At 41.8% G+C, this 17,094-nt stretch overlaps 1 protein-coding gene across 2 annotated transcripts in view; it reads right to left on the minus strand.

Moving 5' to 3' along the window:
- Positions 1-12,076, minus strand: part of TTPA (alpha tocopherol transfer protein) — a 26,705-nt gene extending 14,629 nt beyond the window's left edge. For both annotated transcript variants that reach the window (XM_058668669.1, XM_058668668.1), the window contains exons 1-2: positions 11,809-12,076; positions 3,749-3,902 (exon numbers count right to left, since the gene is read on the minus strand). In XM_058668669.1, the coding sequence (XP_058524652.1) occupies positions 3,749-3,902; positions 11,809-12,012 (358 nt within the window). In that variant the 5' untranslated portion in view covers positions 12,013-12,076. The remainder of the gene's footprint in view (positions 1-3,748; positions 3,903-11,808) is intronic.
- Positions 12,077-17,094: the final 5,018 nt, after the last annotated feature.

Here is a 17,094-nt window from a genome sequence, read left to right on the forward strand (position 1 = left end):
AGTTGATAAACTAGAAAAAAACATCCAGCAGACACCACAGGGCCAAGGCACTCGCTGAAATCATCAGCTACAGTTTCAGCTTTGAGTTTCTAGGATCCCTGAATAGAGTTCCCTGAAAAAATAAAAGTGTATCAGTCAAAACTGGATTTTGGATGAACGAAATATAATTTTAGCCTATGTAGGCACCATACTCAAAGAATTATTTGGAGCTGATATCTTTGCGGCTGGTGACATCTTCCACCTGCAGCACTGGTATCTCATATGGCCACTAGTGTGAGTCCCAAGTGCTCCACTTCAAATCCAGCCCCTTGCTAATGGCCTGGGAAAAGCAATGGAGGATGGAGCAAGTGTCCCTGCATCCCTGTGGGAGGCCTGGCAAAAAGCTCCTGGCTTCAGACCCTCCTGTTACAGCCATTTGGGGAGTGAACTAAAAGATGGATGATGTTTCTCTCAATCTCAATCTCTCTCTCTCTCATCCTTTCAAATCAGTAAATAAAACTTTTCTCTTAAAAAAATGGAATTATTTGCAGGGCCTACGTTTGTGGTGTACCATATTAAGATTCTGCAAAACCAGCATCCCATGTCAGAGTACTGATTGAAGTCCCGGCTATTCCACTTCTATTCAGCTGCCTCTGGTGCACCTGGGAAGGCAGCAGAAGACAGCCCAAATGTTTCGTTTCCTGCCCCCATTGTGGGATGGATTTAATGGCACCCACTTTGAGTCTGGTCCAGTACCAGCCACTGCAGCTCTTTATGGAATAACCAGCAGAGGGCATCTCCCTCTGACAGAGAGAGACTTGTATCAACAGTACTCTAGTTTTATCATTTTACCTTTCAAATTAATAAACCTTTAAACCACAGCCAAGAACTTGCTTCTAAATTTAAAAAAGAAGTCATTTCTGTAAAATGGAAATGTAACTAGGTATGCCTATTATTCAACTTTTTATTATTAGAACAAAATGTATGAGAGACTACTTACAAATAAAGGTTTACTTCGGCTTGCAGTTTTGGAGGTTCAGTTCAAAGATCAGATAGACCCATGAGTCCAGTGTCTACTGAGGGCAATGGACAGAAGAGATGTGGAGGGAGGATGCATTCAGAGATGGAGAGCACACTCATGCTAGGACTATGATCTCTCCTTATGAGATGACCATGATTAAGGGGAGCTCCACTCCAACAGCCCACTCCAATCAAAACAATTCCCAAGGTTCTACCTTTGGACACCATCATTGGATTAAGCTCTGTCCTTCATTGGCTAACTTTTTTTAACTTGCCACAATTATTTTTAACTGTTATTTTTCATGATAAACTTTTGGAGATCAAGGTTCCAGCATATGAACCTTTAGGAGAACCCAAACTATAATCCAAGTCATAACAGTATCCTATAACACATGGATTTATCTGTTATATATGGCTAAAGCATAGTTTCAGCTAAATCTGACCACTATATCCTTGGGTTGCTCAGGAACTTCATTGTTATGAGCTCATTCAACTCCCTGATACAGATAGAGCTATGAAAGAGCTCTGTGTTACAGATAATAACTTCGGGATTAATGCAGTGTTATTTCACACCTTAGCTAGGGCAAAATACAGAATAATTTTATTCACCATTTTGTCACTCTTTCAATCACTAAATTCAGTGCCTTATACAGTAGCAACATTGTCATGCATCTATAAGGAAATAAGATATGGGAGTGTGCCGATATTTTAAATCCTTAAAGACAGAGGGATTTATACACCTACACTGTCAGGATACACTGAAATAGTAGAATGATAGACCTGTGACTGCTTTCGAAGGACTATACTATTGTAATAATATTGGGGAAATCAGTGTAGGGAGGGGAATTAGGAAGGGAGCGTGGGGAAATCTCTGAGCCTATGGAACTGTAAAACAAACAAATAAATAAATAAGTTAAAAGCCAGAGGAGTTTCTGCAATACTATAAATCATAACATTCTGTTACAATATGTTGGTTATCTTCGTCCCATCCACTGACCATCAGCGATGCTAGGAATAACTTTGTCTGCCATTTTTAAGCACACACAGTTCTAAGAGGCAGCTGTGATAGGTCACCAATTGCTATACTCTGAATGTTTGTGTCCCTCTCAAATGGCTAGGCTCAATTTTATTTCACAAAATGATGGTATTAGGAAGTTAGAACTTCATGGTGATTAGATCATGAGGGTGAGTAAGGTCCTCTTGCATGGGATTAGTGCCCTGGTAGAAGAGATCCAAGAGAGACCCACCGCCTTTCCTTTATAACCATTGCATGTCTATAAACCAGGAACCAGCCTCACCGCATAGTCAATCTTCCCAGCCTGCAAGTTCTGTTTCTATAAGTCACCCAGTCTACAAAATTTTGCTACAGCAACCAAAGAGAGATCAATCCACAAGAAACATTAGGAATACCTAATAGTGAAAGCAAGAAGCAGTAGAAAGAAAGAGTAGCTAACCAAATTACACGTCTGCTACAATTCCCAGGAGTACTGCACTCCCACTGCACCCTCCACCTTCTAGAGAAATAAATGCTTTGCTCCTCAGCCCAGGAAGCTATAGAGCTAGTCATTCACTTGCTCATTCCCCAAATATTTACTGAGCACCGACCATGTACCACACCTGTTTACAGAGCTTGGGACCTACCAGTGAACAAACAAGATTCATGACCTCATGAAAATTTTATTACTAGAATTCAGAATTCCTAAATGTGTTTTCTAATAAGTATATCTGAAATACATTTCAGTAATCTTTTTACCTACTCCCATTTTTCTCTTCTTTTTCCCTTTTTTCTTATTTCATTTCTAAGATTTACTGATCTGGGCCCAGCGGCATGGCCTAGCGGCTAAAGTCCTCGCCTTGAACGCTCCGGGATCCCATATGGGCGCTGGTTCTAATCCCGGCAGCTCAATTTCCCATCCAGCTCCCTGACTGTGGCCTGGAAAAGCAGTTGAGGACGGCCCAATGCATTGGGACCCTGTACCCGCACAGGAGACCCGGAAGAGGTTCCAGGTTCCCAGCTTCGGATCGGCGCAGCACTGGCCGTTGCGCTCACTTGAGGAGTGAATCATCTGACGGAAGATCTTCCTCTCTGTCTCTCCTCCTCTCTCTATATCTGACTTTGTAATAAAAATAAATAAATCTTTAAAAAAATAAAAAAATTAAAAGATTTAGCAATCTGTTTTACCAGGCATATTTACAGAGAGGAGAGACAGAGAAAGATCCCCTTCTGCTGGCTCACTCCACAATGGCCAGAGCTGAACTGATCCAAAGCCAGGAGCCAGGAGCTTCTTCCGAGTCTTGCACATAGGCACAAGGTCCCAGGATTTTGAGCTATCCTCTAGTGCTTTTCCAGGCCACACACAGGAAGCTGGATGGGAAGGGGAACAGCAGGGACACGAACCAGCTCTTATTTGGGATCTTGGTGCATGCAAGGCAAGGATTTAGCACTGAGCCATCGCACTGGGCCCCCTTTTTTCCTTCTTTTAAACAACACACTGTGTAGAACAGAAGTAGAATTTTCACTGGTTTGTGTTCATTCTCTCACAACTGCCAGAGTTTCACTGTATTTGGGGACTATCAAGACCCAAATTAAAACAAATGCAACCCTGAAAGTCTAAATTCCTAAAGAGGGTTTCATTTGAGAGTCTGTAAATAGCAGCTAAGGAAAAATAAAAGGAGAGGAGGTGAAGAGACGCATAGAGGAAATGGAGGGAGTGGGATAGGGAAGAAGGAAGAGCTGTGTGTCACTTACCAATTCTGTAAATAAGAACTCTGCTGCCAGTGGGATCCCTGGCTCGCAAGACTCCATGGTAGCCAGCCTTTAGAAGACCAAGAATACTTCTAGGGTGTAGATCTGCACTTATTTCTGGACATTCTGCTCTCCACTTATAGTAGTTTTTCAATAACTGAAAAATTTAAAAAAAAGATTTTCTACAGATAGCAGATTTGTCAAGCATTTTATAGAAATAGTAAGAAAGCCTTGGCATTGTGTGTGAAACACATCCTTTGCTGGTTTGGGATTTCAGTATTTTTTTAAGCTATTAAGAAAAAAAAAGTTTCTTCGATGAAAGATCTGAGGTGATAGGAGCTAGTGACAAATCCATCAGTGGTTTTCATTTGTTTCCTATAGTCATCTCCAAACACAGTCACCAACAATTCTTCCCCTCCTGGCATACATATGCCATTGCTCCCACCAACGGGTAGAATCTGTTTGATTCCTTCCCAGTGACTCTGGCTGGTTTCACAGTTTGTGGCAAAATTGATACTATGCCTGATTTTAATAAGCGTGATACCTATTGCATTTGCCTATCTAGCATGTAAGGTTACTGAATGACGATAGTGGAAAGCAGCCCTGTAGGATGCATGGTAATGCTGCAAGGATTCCACACGGCATCAGAGTTCCCAGTTGATGCCATGTGGAGCAGAGATGAACCATCTCCGCTGAGCCCCACTGAACTGAAGAATCACAGATAAGAGTTGTGCTTCAAATCATTAATGTTTGGGATTATTTGTTACTCAGCAACAGATAAATAAAATATCATTTTTAAACTTTTTGCTTGTTTGGCTTTTGTTTGTTCAGTAAGGGAGAATAAAAATCAATTAAATGAGCTGGGAAAACCTAAGGAACAGTAAAGTATGCCTGGATGTTAGATGTCAACAAAATATGGTTTGAAAAAAATCCCATTTTCTTCTCTCAAAAGAACCACCAGAAATGGTTAATCAAAGTATGCCAACAATGCAAATATTACTGCTGTAGAATGAATCACCCTAAAGCAAATCATGTATTTCAGAATTAGATTTTAATTTTCCTGTGTTATTTGCACATCCTCAATTTTTCCAAAATAATATATTTATTTGAGCTTAAGGAAATCTATTAGTATGCAAGAGAAAGGACAATTTTATATTTGAGAATCATTGAAACAAGCATAGTAGTTCCAACCAGAAAAAATACTAGCAGTCCGGAGGAAAGAGCAAATAAGAGAAAATTGATAGAAGATGAAACTCTATACCTTGAAAAAGTGCTGGTTTGGGAAAGGCTGAGGGAAGACAGAAGCTTTCAGACACAGGATACAAAACGGAAGACAGAGTATCAGAGTTCACTTTGTGGCTCGCTCGCTCTCTCTCTCTCTCTCTCTCTCTCTCTCTCCCCCTGGCTTTTGTCTGGCACTTTCTTTTGCTGTTTGTCTCTCTCTCTCTCTCTCATTTCTGCACTTAATAAACTCCGTAACTTTCAAAATTCAAGAATGTTTCTAAGAGTTACATGCAACAGAAGGGTAAGAAAGAATAACATTAAAAAAAAGTCATTCAGTTTGCCAAAAACAAAATAATTGGTGACCCAAATAGTACTTTCCAAAGGCAGTAAGACAATAGGCACATTGTAGATTTTGCTATGGTCATTCTATTCTATAACATTAACTTCTCTTCCTCTTCCCATCTTAGAAGACATTAAAATACGAGCTAATAGCATTTTGCAAAGTTCATTACTGTTTTGATAGCTTATTCAGACATAAAAACAGTCCTTTTAAGTTGATTCAAGCAAAATGCTGGAAACAGCACATTAGTAAATAGTGCCTATATAGAAATAATTGTTTTATTTTCCTACAGAATGGTAAAATTTGTGCCTTTGGGGGTCCAGAACAGTAGCCTAGTGGCTGAAGTTCTCCCCTCGCATGCGCCAGGATTTCATGGGAGCAGCTGTTCCACTTCCCTTCCAGCTCCCTGCCTGTGGTCTGGGAAAGCAGTAGAAGGACCTTGCATCCACATGGGAGACCCTGAAGAAGCTCCTTGCTCCTGGCTTTGGATCGGCTCAGCTCTGGCCATTTCGGCCACTTGGGGAGTGAGCCAGTGGATGGAAGACCTTTCTTTCTGTCCCTCCTTCTCTCTGTAAATTTATCTTTCCAATTAAAATCTTAAAAAAGATTGTGTCTTCATCAAAAGGGATCTCTTAGATACTAGATGTGGGATGCTCTGCTTATTCATCTCTGCAGATTGCTAGGCTCACAAGAAACAGAAACATGTTAAGTGAAAGAATCATTCAATTCATGAGTAAACTAACTGTATCCTCACATCTGAAAAAAAGTAAAGAAAAAAAACAATCACTTTCATATCTCTTCAGCTATGCAAATCGAAAGATCAAAGCCTGAATCTTCGATCATTTCTTTTTGAAAAATTTAAATTGTTTTAATTTGAAATGCAGAGAGACACACCCAGACAGATAAAGAAAAGGAAAGAGGGAGAGAGAAATTGAGATTCCATTTTCTGGTTCACTATGCAAATGCCCTCAATGTCCAGGTCAAAGATAGGCCGAAATAGGAGGTCAGGAATTCAGTGCAGATCTCCCACGTGAACGGCACTGACCTAACTCCCTGAGCCAGCACCTCCCATCTCACAGAACCCATGTTGGCAGGAAGCAGAATCGGGAGCAGACCAAGACTTAAATCCAAGCACTTCCCAATACTGGATGTAAGGAACCCAAGGGGTATCTTTCCTGTTAAGCCAACAACTAGATGGGTGATCATTATTTTCTCATTGACAAATTCACAAGTGCGGCCGACATGAATGCATTATGCAACTGATATAAACTGCTAGTGAGAATTCTAAAACAACTTCCAAACACAAAAGAGAATGCAGATAAGTAGTCAATATAGAGAGGTGCCTATTTTGTACAAAAACTACAGATAAATAAATATTTAAATGCAACAACTTTGTTCTGTAATAAAGTAGATTTATTTTTATGGGAAAGGTGCATTTACAGAGGGGAGAGACAGAAAAGGTTTTCCATCTGCCAGTCACTCCCCAAGTGACCATATTGGGTGGAATTGAGCCCATCTGAAGCCAGGAGTCAGGACCTTTTTCCAGGCCTCTTTCATGGGTGCAGGGTCCCAAGGCTTTGGGCCATCCTCCACTGCCTTCCCAGGCCATAAGCAGGGAGCAAGAAGAGAAGTGAAGCAGCTGGGACACCAAGCAGTGCCCCTAAGGGATCCCAGCACTTGAAACACAAGGATTTAGCCACCGAGCCATTATGCTAGGCCCAAGATTTAGTCTTATATTCTAATGTATTTTAATATATATTATTTTTTATTTGACAGGCAAAGAGAGGGGGAGGGACAGAGAAGAAATCTTCCAACTACTGGTTTACTCCTACAAAAGCCTGCAATGGCCAGGCCTGGGCCAGGTTAAAGCCAGGAGCCTAGAACCCTATCTGGATTTCCCACATGAGTGACAGGAGCTCAAATACTTGACTATCTTCCACAATTGTCATGTATTTTCAAACAAAATAACATCTGTATTTGAATCATTTTTATGGGTGTAATGGCATCATTTGCATTCCCTTTCACAACTACTCTGAGAAATAGCTATTACTACACCGCTATGAATATGAAAGAAAAACTCAAAAATTATACATTTGGTCAAGAGCAACAACTAACAAAGGCAGAATGGAGACTGAAGTTGACATAGGATATATTGTACAAAAGAATCTTCACATAAAAATTAGCAGCAAGAGTCCATGGGATTTGGAAATTGCCAAAGTCTTTGCAAAAAAAAAAAAATCACAAATGTAATTAAGGGAAAAAAAGACATTACATAGAACAAAAGTATAAGGAACTAGGCCATATACCGGATAAAGACAAAAATTTATAAGAATATGCAGGATGGAGAAATTCAGGTATCTTTCTGTTAATGTTTTGCTTTATTTTACTTCATTTTATTTTATTTTCAATGAAATATCTTATTTTTAGTGGAAAGGCAGATCAGATTTACGGAGAGAAAAAGAGAAAAATCCTGCATCCACTGGTTCACTCCCCAAATGGCTGCAATGGCCAGAGCTGAGCACATACAAAGCAAAGAGCAAGGAGCTTATTTCAAATCTCCCACATGCGTACAGGGTCCCAAGGCTTTGGGCCATCCTCTGCTGCTTTCCCAGGCCATAACTAGAGAGCTGGATGGGAAATGAAGCAGCCAGGATATAAATCGGCACCTATATGGGATGCCACGGCTTGCAACGTGAGGATTAGCCAGTAAGCCATCACACCAGGCCCTAATGTTCATTTCAGAAAAGAAGCCAGAACAATATGCTTGATATCACCCAAGTTCAAATTCCTGCCCCACTTCATAGTTACATGACTTAAGCCAAGTTACTTTTCATACATCAGTTTCTGTTAAAATGAGAAAATAATGAGATAATCCACACAAATCCTACCAACCAAAGTATTTGGCATTCCACAAACCATTCTTTTACCTTGTATTTGTTTTATTTTTTTATTATTGTTATTTTCCATGATACAGTTTTGTAGGTATATTCATTAGAATTTTGAAAACCTACCAGTTTGTTGCAACTTTGAGCACAAAAGCTAGAATAATGAAAAGTCTGATTATAATTGAGATACCTAACAAATTCTCTTCATATAAAAAACAGAGCTTTTCATTATGAATACAGGACTTTGAGATGACTTAATTGCCACTGTGGAGGAAAATGAAAAAACAGTTTCACACTGTCACCCTTACCCATTCCTTTCCACTTGGCAGAAAAGTAAGGCAAAGAGGTCACAAGAGAAACTTGATTTCTAGCCAGGAGCTTTGGACACACTCGGGCTAGTCAATTCCTCAAGGGCATGGTGTAAAGAAAACAATTCAGTGAAAGAATGATTTTGAAAATAAAACCATATGTGTGTGTATGTCACACACCAGAAGTAAAGTTTGTTTACTTTCCTAGCTACACATTTTATAAGCAGTGAAAATGAAATCAGTAACTCATATACTTCATTTTATTATCTCCATACCAATATGTATACATCTATATGCATGTCTGATGTCTCGTTGAAGCCACACTCTTCCTAAGACCTGAGATTGTGTCGTCACTTTCAGTAGCTGCCAAGTGCACATTAGACTATTACTCAATGATGCTGGGACATTCGTGTGTCCATCTCAGTGAAAACAAACAAAGTTGAATTCTTATTTTGACCCTAACATCCAAATAAACCCCAGTAAATCTCCCTAAAAGAATCCCCTACAAGAAAAAAATAGCCGTACAAAAACAGAGACAATTTTCAACAGTAGAACCAGGAAAACTCAGAAATAATCTAAGAACAAATTAATCCAATTAGCGACATAAAATTTTTTTAAATTCTAGACAGAATATAGTATAAATGATGTCAAAAGATCGGCAACGGGGGCAAATTAGTGACACATGGGATGCCCATAGCCTATATGGGATCCCGCTAGCTGCCTGCCCCATGGGAAACAGCAGCTGATGCCACAACCAGCTGTGTCCCTGCCATCCACATGGAAGACCCGGATTTAGTTCCAGGTTCCTCGTTCAGTCTGGTCCAGCCCTCCTTGTTGCAGGCTTTCGGTGTAAGCCAGTCTCTCTCTCTCTCTCTCTCTCTCTCTCTCTGTCTCTCTCCCTCTCTCCCTGCTTTTCAAATTGAAAAATCAATTCAAAATCAAAAGGAGGCAACAAACTATGACAAGGCCTATTTTCCTTTAAACTTAAATACATTTTATGAATCCATAAAACATAACAATGATAAATGTCAAAAGCAGACAGTTAGCTGCAAAATGATTCTAAAATTCTGGATGTACAAATCAGGATCAACCTCATTTATAACCAAGCAAATGCATATTATGACAACAGTGAATTACCACTTCTCACCTAGCAAGTTTACACACAAATTAGTGTGTAATCATACTGTGTAGGTGATAATGTGGAGGACAAAGCACCATTACAATGACACAATTAGTGCAAAAACTTTGTGGTGCAACAGGTAAAACTATCACCTATAATGCCAGCATCCCATATGGGTGCTAGTTTGTGTCTCAGCTGCTCCACATTTGAGCTCCCTGCTCATGGCCTGTGAAAGGCAGCAGAAGATGGTCCAAATGGTTGGACCCCCACCACCCACATGGGAGATCTGGATGAACCTCCTGGCTTCTGGCTTAGGCCTGACCCAGCTCTGGCTGTTGTGGCCATCTGGGAAGTGAACCGCAGATGGATAATCTCTGTCTCTTCCTCTCTCTTTGCAATTTTGACTTTCAAATAAATAAACAAAACTTTTTTTAAAAAAAAGTCTTTGTAGAACAGTTTGTTATATCCTCAACACTAAAAACTGCACAGCTCTGGCGTTGGGTGGCTGCCCTCCATCTGGGGTTGCAGAGGTATTTGGGAGGTTGGGTATGGCTTCCCTCCTTATCTCTCTCCTTCCCCCAGATAAAGGAAGGGAAAAAAGAAAACGTGGAAATTGTGATCTCACCCACCTTCCTGTAACCCTTGACCCCAGTCAGCCTAATCAACTATGTAAAAATCATCAAAAATGTAAAAAGAAAAATGCACAGCTCACTTCATCCAGAAATGTCACCGGTTGAGCTGGTTCTCCCAGGATATATTCCTGTTCACACACAAAGATGAAGAAATGCTACAAGTCAGTCAGTGACAGAAGAAACCGCAGTCACTTATTTACTCTTCTTTAACCATGAAATGACAGGGAAATTATCACTGAATGAGGGAATGAACAGGCAGGATTATTTCCTGATACTGGCTGGTAGTAATCCCAATGTCCAATAATAGAATGCTTAGACCAGACATTCACATCACCATTCCAGTGGGATAAGAGCAGCCCAGGGGCCTGGCGGCGTGGCCTAGTGGCTAAGGTCCTCGCCTTGATCCCATATGGCCGCTGGTTCTAATCCCGGCAGCTCCACTTCCTCTCTATCTCTCCTCCTCTCAGTATATCTGACTTTGTAATAAAAATAATAATAATAATAAAAAAAGAGCAGCCCAATAAAGAGCAAACTGTACAAATAGATGCTGATCCGTTAATAAAGGTAGAAAACCCGCCTGGTTGTGTTAGATAAACTCACGAAGACAAAACTTAGAGTTATGGGCCCTGGGCATATGACTGCGAACTAAAGCTTGGAGCGGGGAACTTTTACTTGGGAAATTACTTTTAGAAACATATTGTGTACCTTTTGATTACGCCGCACTCGTTACTTCTTTGAGAAACGTTGAAGTAACTTTGAAAACACTTCCTGAGACAGGTTCGAATTCACTTTACCTAGCCTATCACACCTAGCTCTCGGCATGACACTGAACTGAGCAGGTGCTGGGAGACAGGGCTGAATCCGGACCAAGGCTGAGCACCAGGACGCGCCGGGCATCTCTTGTTCCAACGGGTTAACGAGAGAATGTTCAATCCTCGCTCCCCGTGTTCTCATCAGGTACCACCTAGGGCGCCCAGTCTGTACTGACAGAACCCAAGGTCGTCTCTGCAGCAGCCCTTCAATCAGTAGTAACACACTTGGAAACACAAAAGAACCTGTCCAAGTTGCCCCTGCTCATCCCGGGACTCAGAATATACCAGGCAGCTTTGTCGCTTGACACCAGGCACTGCTATTCATAAGCCTGTTTTCTTTGGCTGAGATTTTATTCAGACTCTTGCTGACTTTCCTTGGCACAGGCAGAACTATCTGCCCAGGTGCGATAATTGCTCGTCACCTGTTACCCTTATTCTTGCAGGGAGAAGTCATACCCCCAAATCGTAGAGGCTCAGTTATACTGGTCTAGGGCGATTTCCAGTGTTTAGGATTGGCCGTGCCACCTACACTACCAACACTTTTTCAGGTTTCCAGATCCCAGGACCCAGAGAAACTGGAAGGTCCCGCGCGGGCTCTCCCCGAATCTCTGCAGCCCCACAGACCCCGCACCGGGTGTTAGTCGGCACACTGTGCCCACCAGGCTGCAGCCACTGCCCCGGGAAAAGGCGCAGTTACCCGGCCCAGCCGGCAGGGCGGAGCGCGACGGGCACCAGCGCTTACCCGCCAGGCCAGGTCCAGGTCGAAGTCCCGAGCGCGCAGGAAGCGCAGCAGGAAGGCGTCCGTGAGCGGCAGCGGCTGGAGAGGCGCGCCCGCCTCCAGGGCCCGGCGCCGCAGCTCGGCCAGGCCCGGCTGCAGCAGCGGCGAGTGGTCGGGCAGCCCGTTGAGCTGCGGTGCCGCGCCGGGCCCGGGCTGCGTCTCTGCCATGCCGGCCGCCGCCGCAGCCGCAGCCCAGGCGACGCGGAGAAGCGCGTGTCCCGCGCCACCCTCACCTCGCCCCTCCTCCCAGTGCCCGCATGCCCGGCCCGTGGGGCGGGGAAGAAGCTGCTCGTTGGGCGGGGAAGGCAGGCAGCATGGTGTTCCCATGAGTGCTGTGCATGCCTGGGGAAGCTTTGGACCTGATAACCTGGGCCTTTTCCCAGTGAGGGAGGTCACTGGTGTTCATCTAAGTGACAATGCCAAAAAGTTACTTGGAATGATTAAAAAAGAAAAAATGAACTGCAAACTGCAATCGATCAATCAATCAATCAATCATCACTGATGGCCCTGTGGCCACTGAGCCCTGTTTGCGTCCTTAAGTTTTCAACCTCCAGCTATTACAAGGCCAGATTTTAAAGCCCTGTTTCCATAATGCTACCTTAACCAGGCTCACTGCCCCTTCCCTGTCTTCCTGTTGCAGTTCTTGGCACCTGACCATTTTAGAGACATTTACAATAAATGTCTAGTAAGCAAGGGGCGGGGGGAGCATTTTTAAATGCCATACGAGCTTAAAGCATTCCTTTGCCTCCATTTTGAACTTTGTACACGTCTTGTCTCAGGAGGTGCCCCAAAGCCCTTGCAGGATCGCCTCTGCGGAGTCCTGGGTAACAAAGACAATGAATGGGCAATGATGTAGAAACCTGAATGGGCGTTGACCAGATTTTTAACCCGCTGAAACTATTGTAATTAATCTGTCTTCCCAAGGAAGATTTCAGGAAATTAATTCCAGTAAATGGATACTGGAGTGTGGGGCAGGGAGAAGTCGTGATGCCAAATGTCTGCCTTTAAAGAGCTCCAAGAGTGGAGAAGGAGACGAAGGAGTCCTTCATTAAAAAGTGGTTGGGGCAAACATTTGACCTGGTGACTCATCAGCCTAAGATGCGTATGCCTCACATCACAGGACCTGGATTCCATAGGTCCCCAGTCAGCTTCATGTTAATGAGTGCTCGGGGAGGCAGCAGGAGATGGCTCAAACAGTTGGCTCTCTGCCACCAATGTAGGGGAGCCAAAATGAGTTCCTGGCCCAGATATTGCTAATATGGAGGAGTGACCCAATAGATGAGTGCACTCCCTCTTCCAACTTCTCCTTAAAATTAATAAATAAGGGGCAGGCACTGTGACACACAAGCAGCAAGCTAATCCAGAGTTTGGGGTACCCACATCCCATGTCAGAGCACCTGCTGGAGTTTCAGCTAACTCTGCTTCCAATCCAGCCTTCTGCTAATGCACTTGGGAAGGCAGCAGATCATGACCCTGCAGTTGGGTCCCTGCCCACATGATGGAGCTCAGTGGAGTTTTGCACTCCCAGTTTGGTAATGAACCCATGAATGTAAGCTCCTTCTCTTTGCTCTCTTTGTTTCTCCCTTTCTCTTCATTGCTCTGCCATTCAGATAAACAAAAATCTTTTTTTTTTAACAAGAAAAGTTAAAAGAATTTTCTTAAATTATTGAGCGTTTGCCTTGCCTAGAACTTCATAACATTCCTGTGAGCAAAACTGGCCAAGATCCTTGCTTTCAAGAACTTTCCATTCTTGGGGATGTGTCTGGGAGTGTGTGTGTACATATATAATTAACAAGATAAATGAATAAATATGGTATAAGTACTACAGGGAAACAAGCAAAACAGAGTCTGTGTGGAGCCTACAATACCATCAGAATGAACACCGGACAGGTGCAGGAGCATGCCCAGACTGCCTGGGATTAGAGGCTTCAGGCTTTGGTTTGTATTTCTAGGAGGTGAGAAACCCTGTGAGTGATTACTCAGAAAGCAGTGAGAAGGCAGCTGCAGATGAGGGCCAGAGATTCTAAGCTTTGTGGTCTATTGGAGTGGGATGGAAAGCTGCTGAAAAACGAGTCTAGAAACTTTCTGAAAATCTGCAAGAGAATTAGGGAGACCTACCTCTGAGTAGTTTCCAACAAGTTGAAAGTACCCTCATAGAAGGTGGCTGCTATTACGGTGTAGATGACCCAAGTGTTTTGTGCCCCTGCCACCCATATGGACGACCTGGATGGAGCTTCTGGCTCCTCACCTCAGTCTACCCAGTCCTGCCTGTTGAAGCTATCTTGGGAGTAACCCAGCAGATAGAAGACTGCCTCTCTCTCTCTCTCTCTCTCTCTCCTTCTCCCTCTCCCTATTCTTCTCCCTCTCCCTCTTCCTCTATGTAAAATTGCTTTTTTGAGTGAATCAGAAACTGGTCATCCAGGATCTGTCATTTGCAGTCTACACAATGTATAACTTTTCATTGAAGCATAGAATTTACCCTGCATCACTTACAAAATCTTATTTTAGAGGCTGGTGCTGCGGTATAGCCAGTTAAGCCTCAGCCTACAGTGCAAGCATCCCCAGTGCAGATCCCAGCTGTCCCACTTCCAACTTAGTTCCTAGGAAAGAAGCAAAGAGCAGACCAAGTGCTTGGATCCCTGCATTCTGGCTCCTGCTATGGCAGCAATTTGTGGAATAAACCAATGGATGGAAGATCTCTCTGTCTCCCCTTTCTCTGTTGTAATTGTTTTTCAAATAAACTTTTTAAAATAATGCTTAATCATGGGAAATTTCAAATGCACACAGAAAGAATAGCAGTTAATACCAAAGAAAAGCCTACTTTAGCCATCAGCGATGTGCTGCTGATCTTTGAAATATATGTTGTGCTTTTTTAATAAACTGATATATTTTAAGGAAATACCCACATGTGATGTTATTATATCAGCAACATCACAAAATTCATTTCTCCTCCTAATATCACCACAATATCATTTTTATATTTAAAAATATTGGTAATAATTCCCAATATTGCCTAATATGCACTCCATATTTAATTTTTCCTGATTTTCACAAAGCACATTTTAAGTTATTCAGACTAAAATTCATGTAAAATCCTCATATTGCATTTGGTTGCTGTGCCTCATTATGATGTATGACTTTTCTCTCTCCTCTCTCTCTTTCATGTTATTAGTTTGTTGCAGTAACCAGGAAAATTTTCCTTAGTCATGCCACTTCTGGATCTGCCTGCTTTTATTGTGTCATTAAATTGATCCTCTTTTCATTTCTAGCAAACAATAGTTGTATCTGCAGGGTTGATTTTATTTAAGTTCATTCTTGCAGTGGCAACGTTGCATCATGAAGTGATTCTTTTTACATAACATGAGGTACAAAAATGGCTGTGATGTCCCTCCCTTTACATGTTAATATTGTTTAGTTGGCTTACGCTGTCACCTCAGTCTATCCACTTTCAAGTTTCCCTTTTCCCTTCACTCAATGATTTTAGCAGTTCCAGGTGACCCTGTTTACTTAGGGCCATTGCTTTAATACGAATTGCCAAATGCTCATTTTCCTATTCTAGCATTCCCTCCTTCTGTTTTAGAAAGAATGGTTCTATGTATAGGAACTTTCCCTTACCAGCCATTTCCTTAACCCAGAATTCTATTTTCATAGAAAATGTGAAGTAAATGCTTGGTAGTTTTATTAATTGGTTCACATTATGTGTGTATGTTTCAGAAAAACTTACCATATATACTGCGTGTTCAGCAAAGGCTGTGTAAAAACAAACCTCATAGGAAGTTTATCTGTTGTGTTCCAAATTGGAAATCATGAAAATGTCCACCAATACCAGAACACATAAATAAATTGTGAAATATTCATACAGTAGAACATTCCAGACATTGAGAATGAATTAACAGAGAGCACACACAATGACATGGATTCATCTTGCAAATGTAAAATTGAGATTAAAGAAGAGAGGCTCACAGAATTTATGCTGCATTTTTCCATAAGCAGCAAGCTTAAATCTAGCAAGAGGAATTGTGTGTTCAGAGTCTGCACAGGGGGGACAGGTAGTGACTTGAAGGCTACACAAGAGGTTCTTTTATCAGCTCATTTCCAATGGATTGCAATAGTCTCCCATTTTGTTTGTAGTAGAGATAACTAAAAAATGAATCATCAGGGAGCACATACATCATAAACTTACATAAATTTTCCAAATCAAACTCAATTCCCTTGTATTAATGTCTTGCATGTATGAAATGATTTTCTATCTGGATCTGTTTTCTAATACTAAAAATATCACCTACCTTTTTGATAGCAACATTGTTACTGATTTGCTTTCATCATATATCTTACATGTAGTAGCTTAAAATTGCATTACCAATAAATAATGAAAATAAGATGATTGAATAATGTTTATTTCTTTGGGGTGCTTTTTCCTTAGGATGTGTCTATACAAAGGTTCCTAGACTGTCCAGTAAAACCCCGAGCACCTTCCCACTCACCCTGCAATCCTGGCCCCAGCAGTGTCCTCAGTGAGCCTGAGTAGCTATTCAAGTCATATGTCTGATCCATTACTCTTGTCCGAAGGAAGAGGAAACCTTCTCTTCTGGGATCAGAAAGCTAAATGAAGGCTACACAGTTACCTTTGCACGCCCCAACATGGCAGAAAGACTACAATGGTCATTCTCCTTAGGAATTCAGTGCAAGATCAGGCTAGGAGTACCAAGGGTCATTGCTACACAGAGTCAGAGAGGAGTGACTCTGGGTCTGGGTGAGATTTTACTTCCATACCAAAGTCATAGAATTAACTAAGGAGTTTTTTTCAAGGAGATGGGCACAGCTGTCTCCTTTTATAAGCAGAGAAAGGTTTAAAGGGCCAGAAAAAAACCCTCTCCAATGCAGCTGTTTGGCCGCTCATGCAGGAGACGTTTCATTCAGTTCACGTAGACTCACATGGAGGACAAAAATGCATATGAAGGTATCGACCCATTAATTGCAAACTAGAGATATGCAGCAAATACTTTCTCTATGATCCAAAAAAGATAAAGCACATTCACATTCAGGATAATAAAGATGAATATTCAAGTTCCAATTCTATCTTACTAGGAATAAAGATGAATATTCAAGTTCCAATTCTATCTTACTAGGAATACCCTTAAAAAGTGCATAACATAATGAAATTCCAGAATAAACTTATTTAGGTACAAATAGTTTTTTTTGACATCATGTACATGTACAGTTTTCTATTAATAAGCATATTGCATTAAA

Source organism: Ochotona princeps, chromosome 9, assembly GCF_030435755.1.
Source record: "Ochotona princeps isolate mOchPri1 chromosome 9, mOchPri1.hap1, whole genome shotgun sequence".
NCBI lineage: Eukaryota > Metazoa > Chordata > Mammalia > Lagomorpha > Ochotonidae > Ochotona > Ochotona princeps.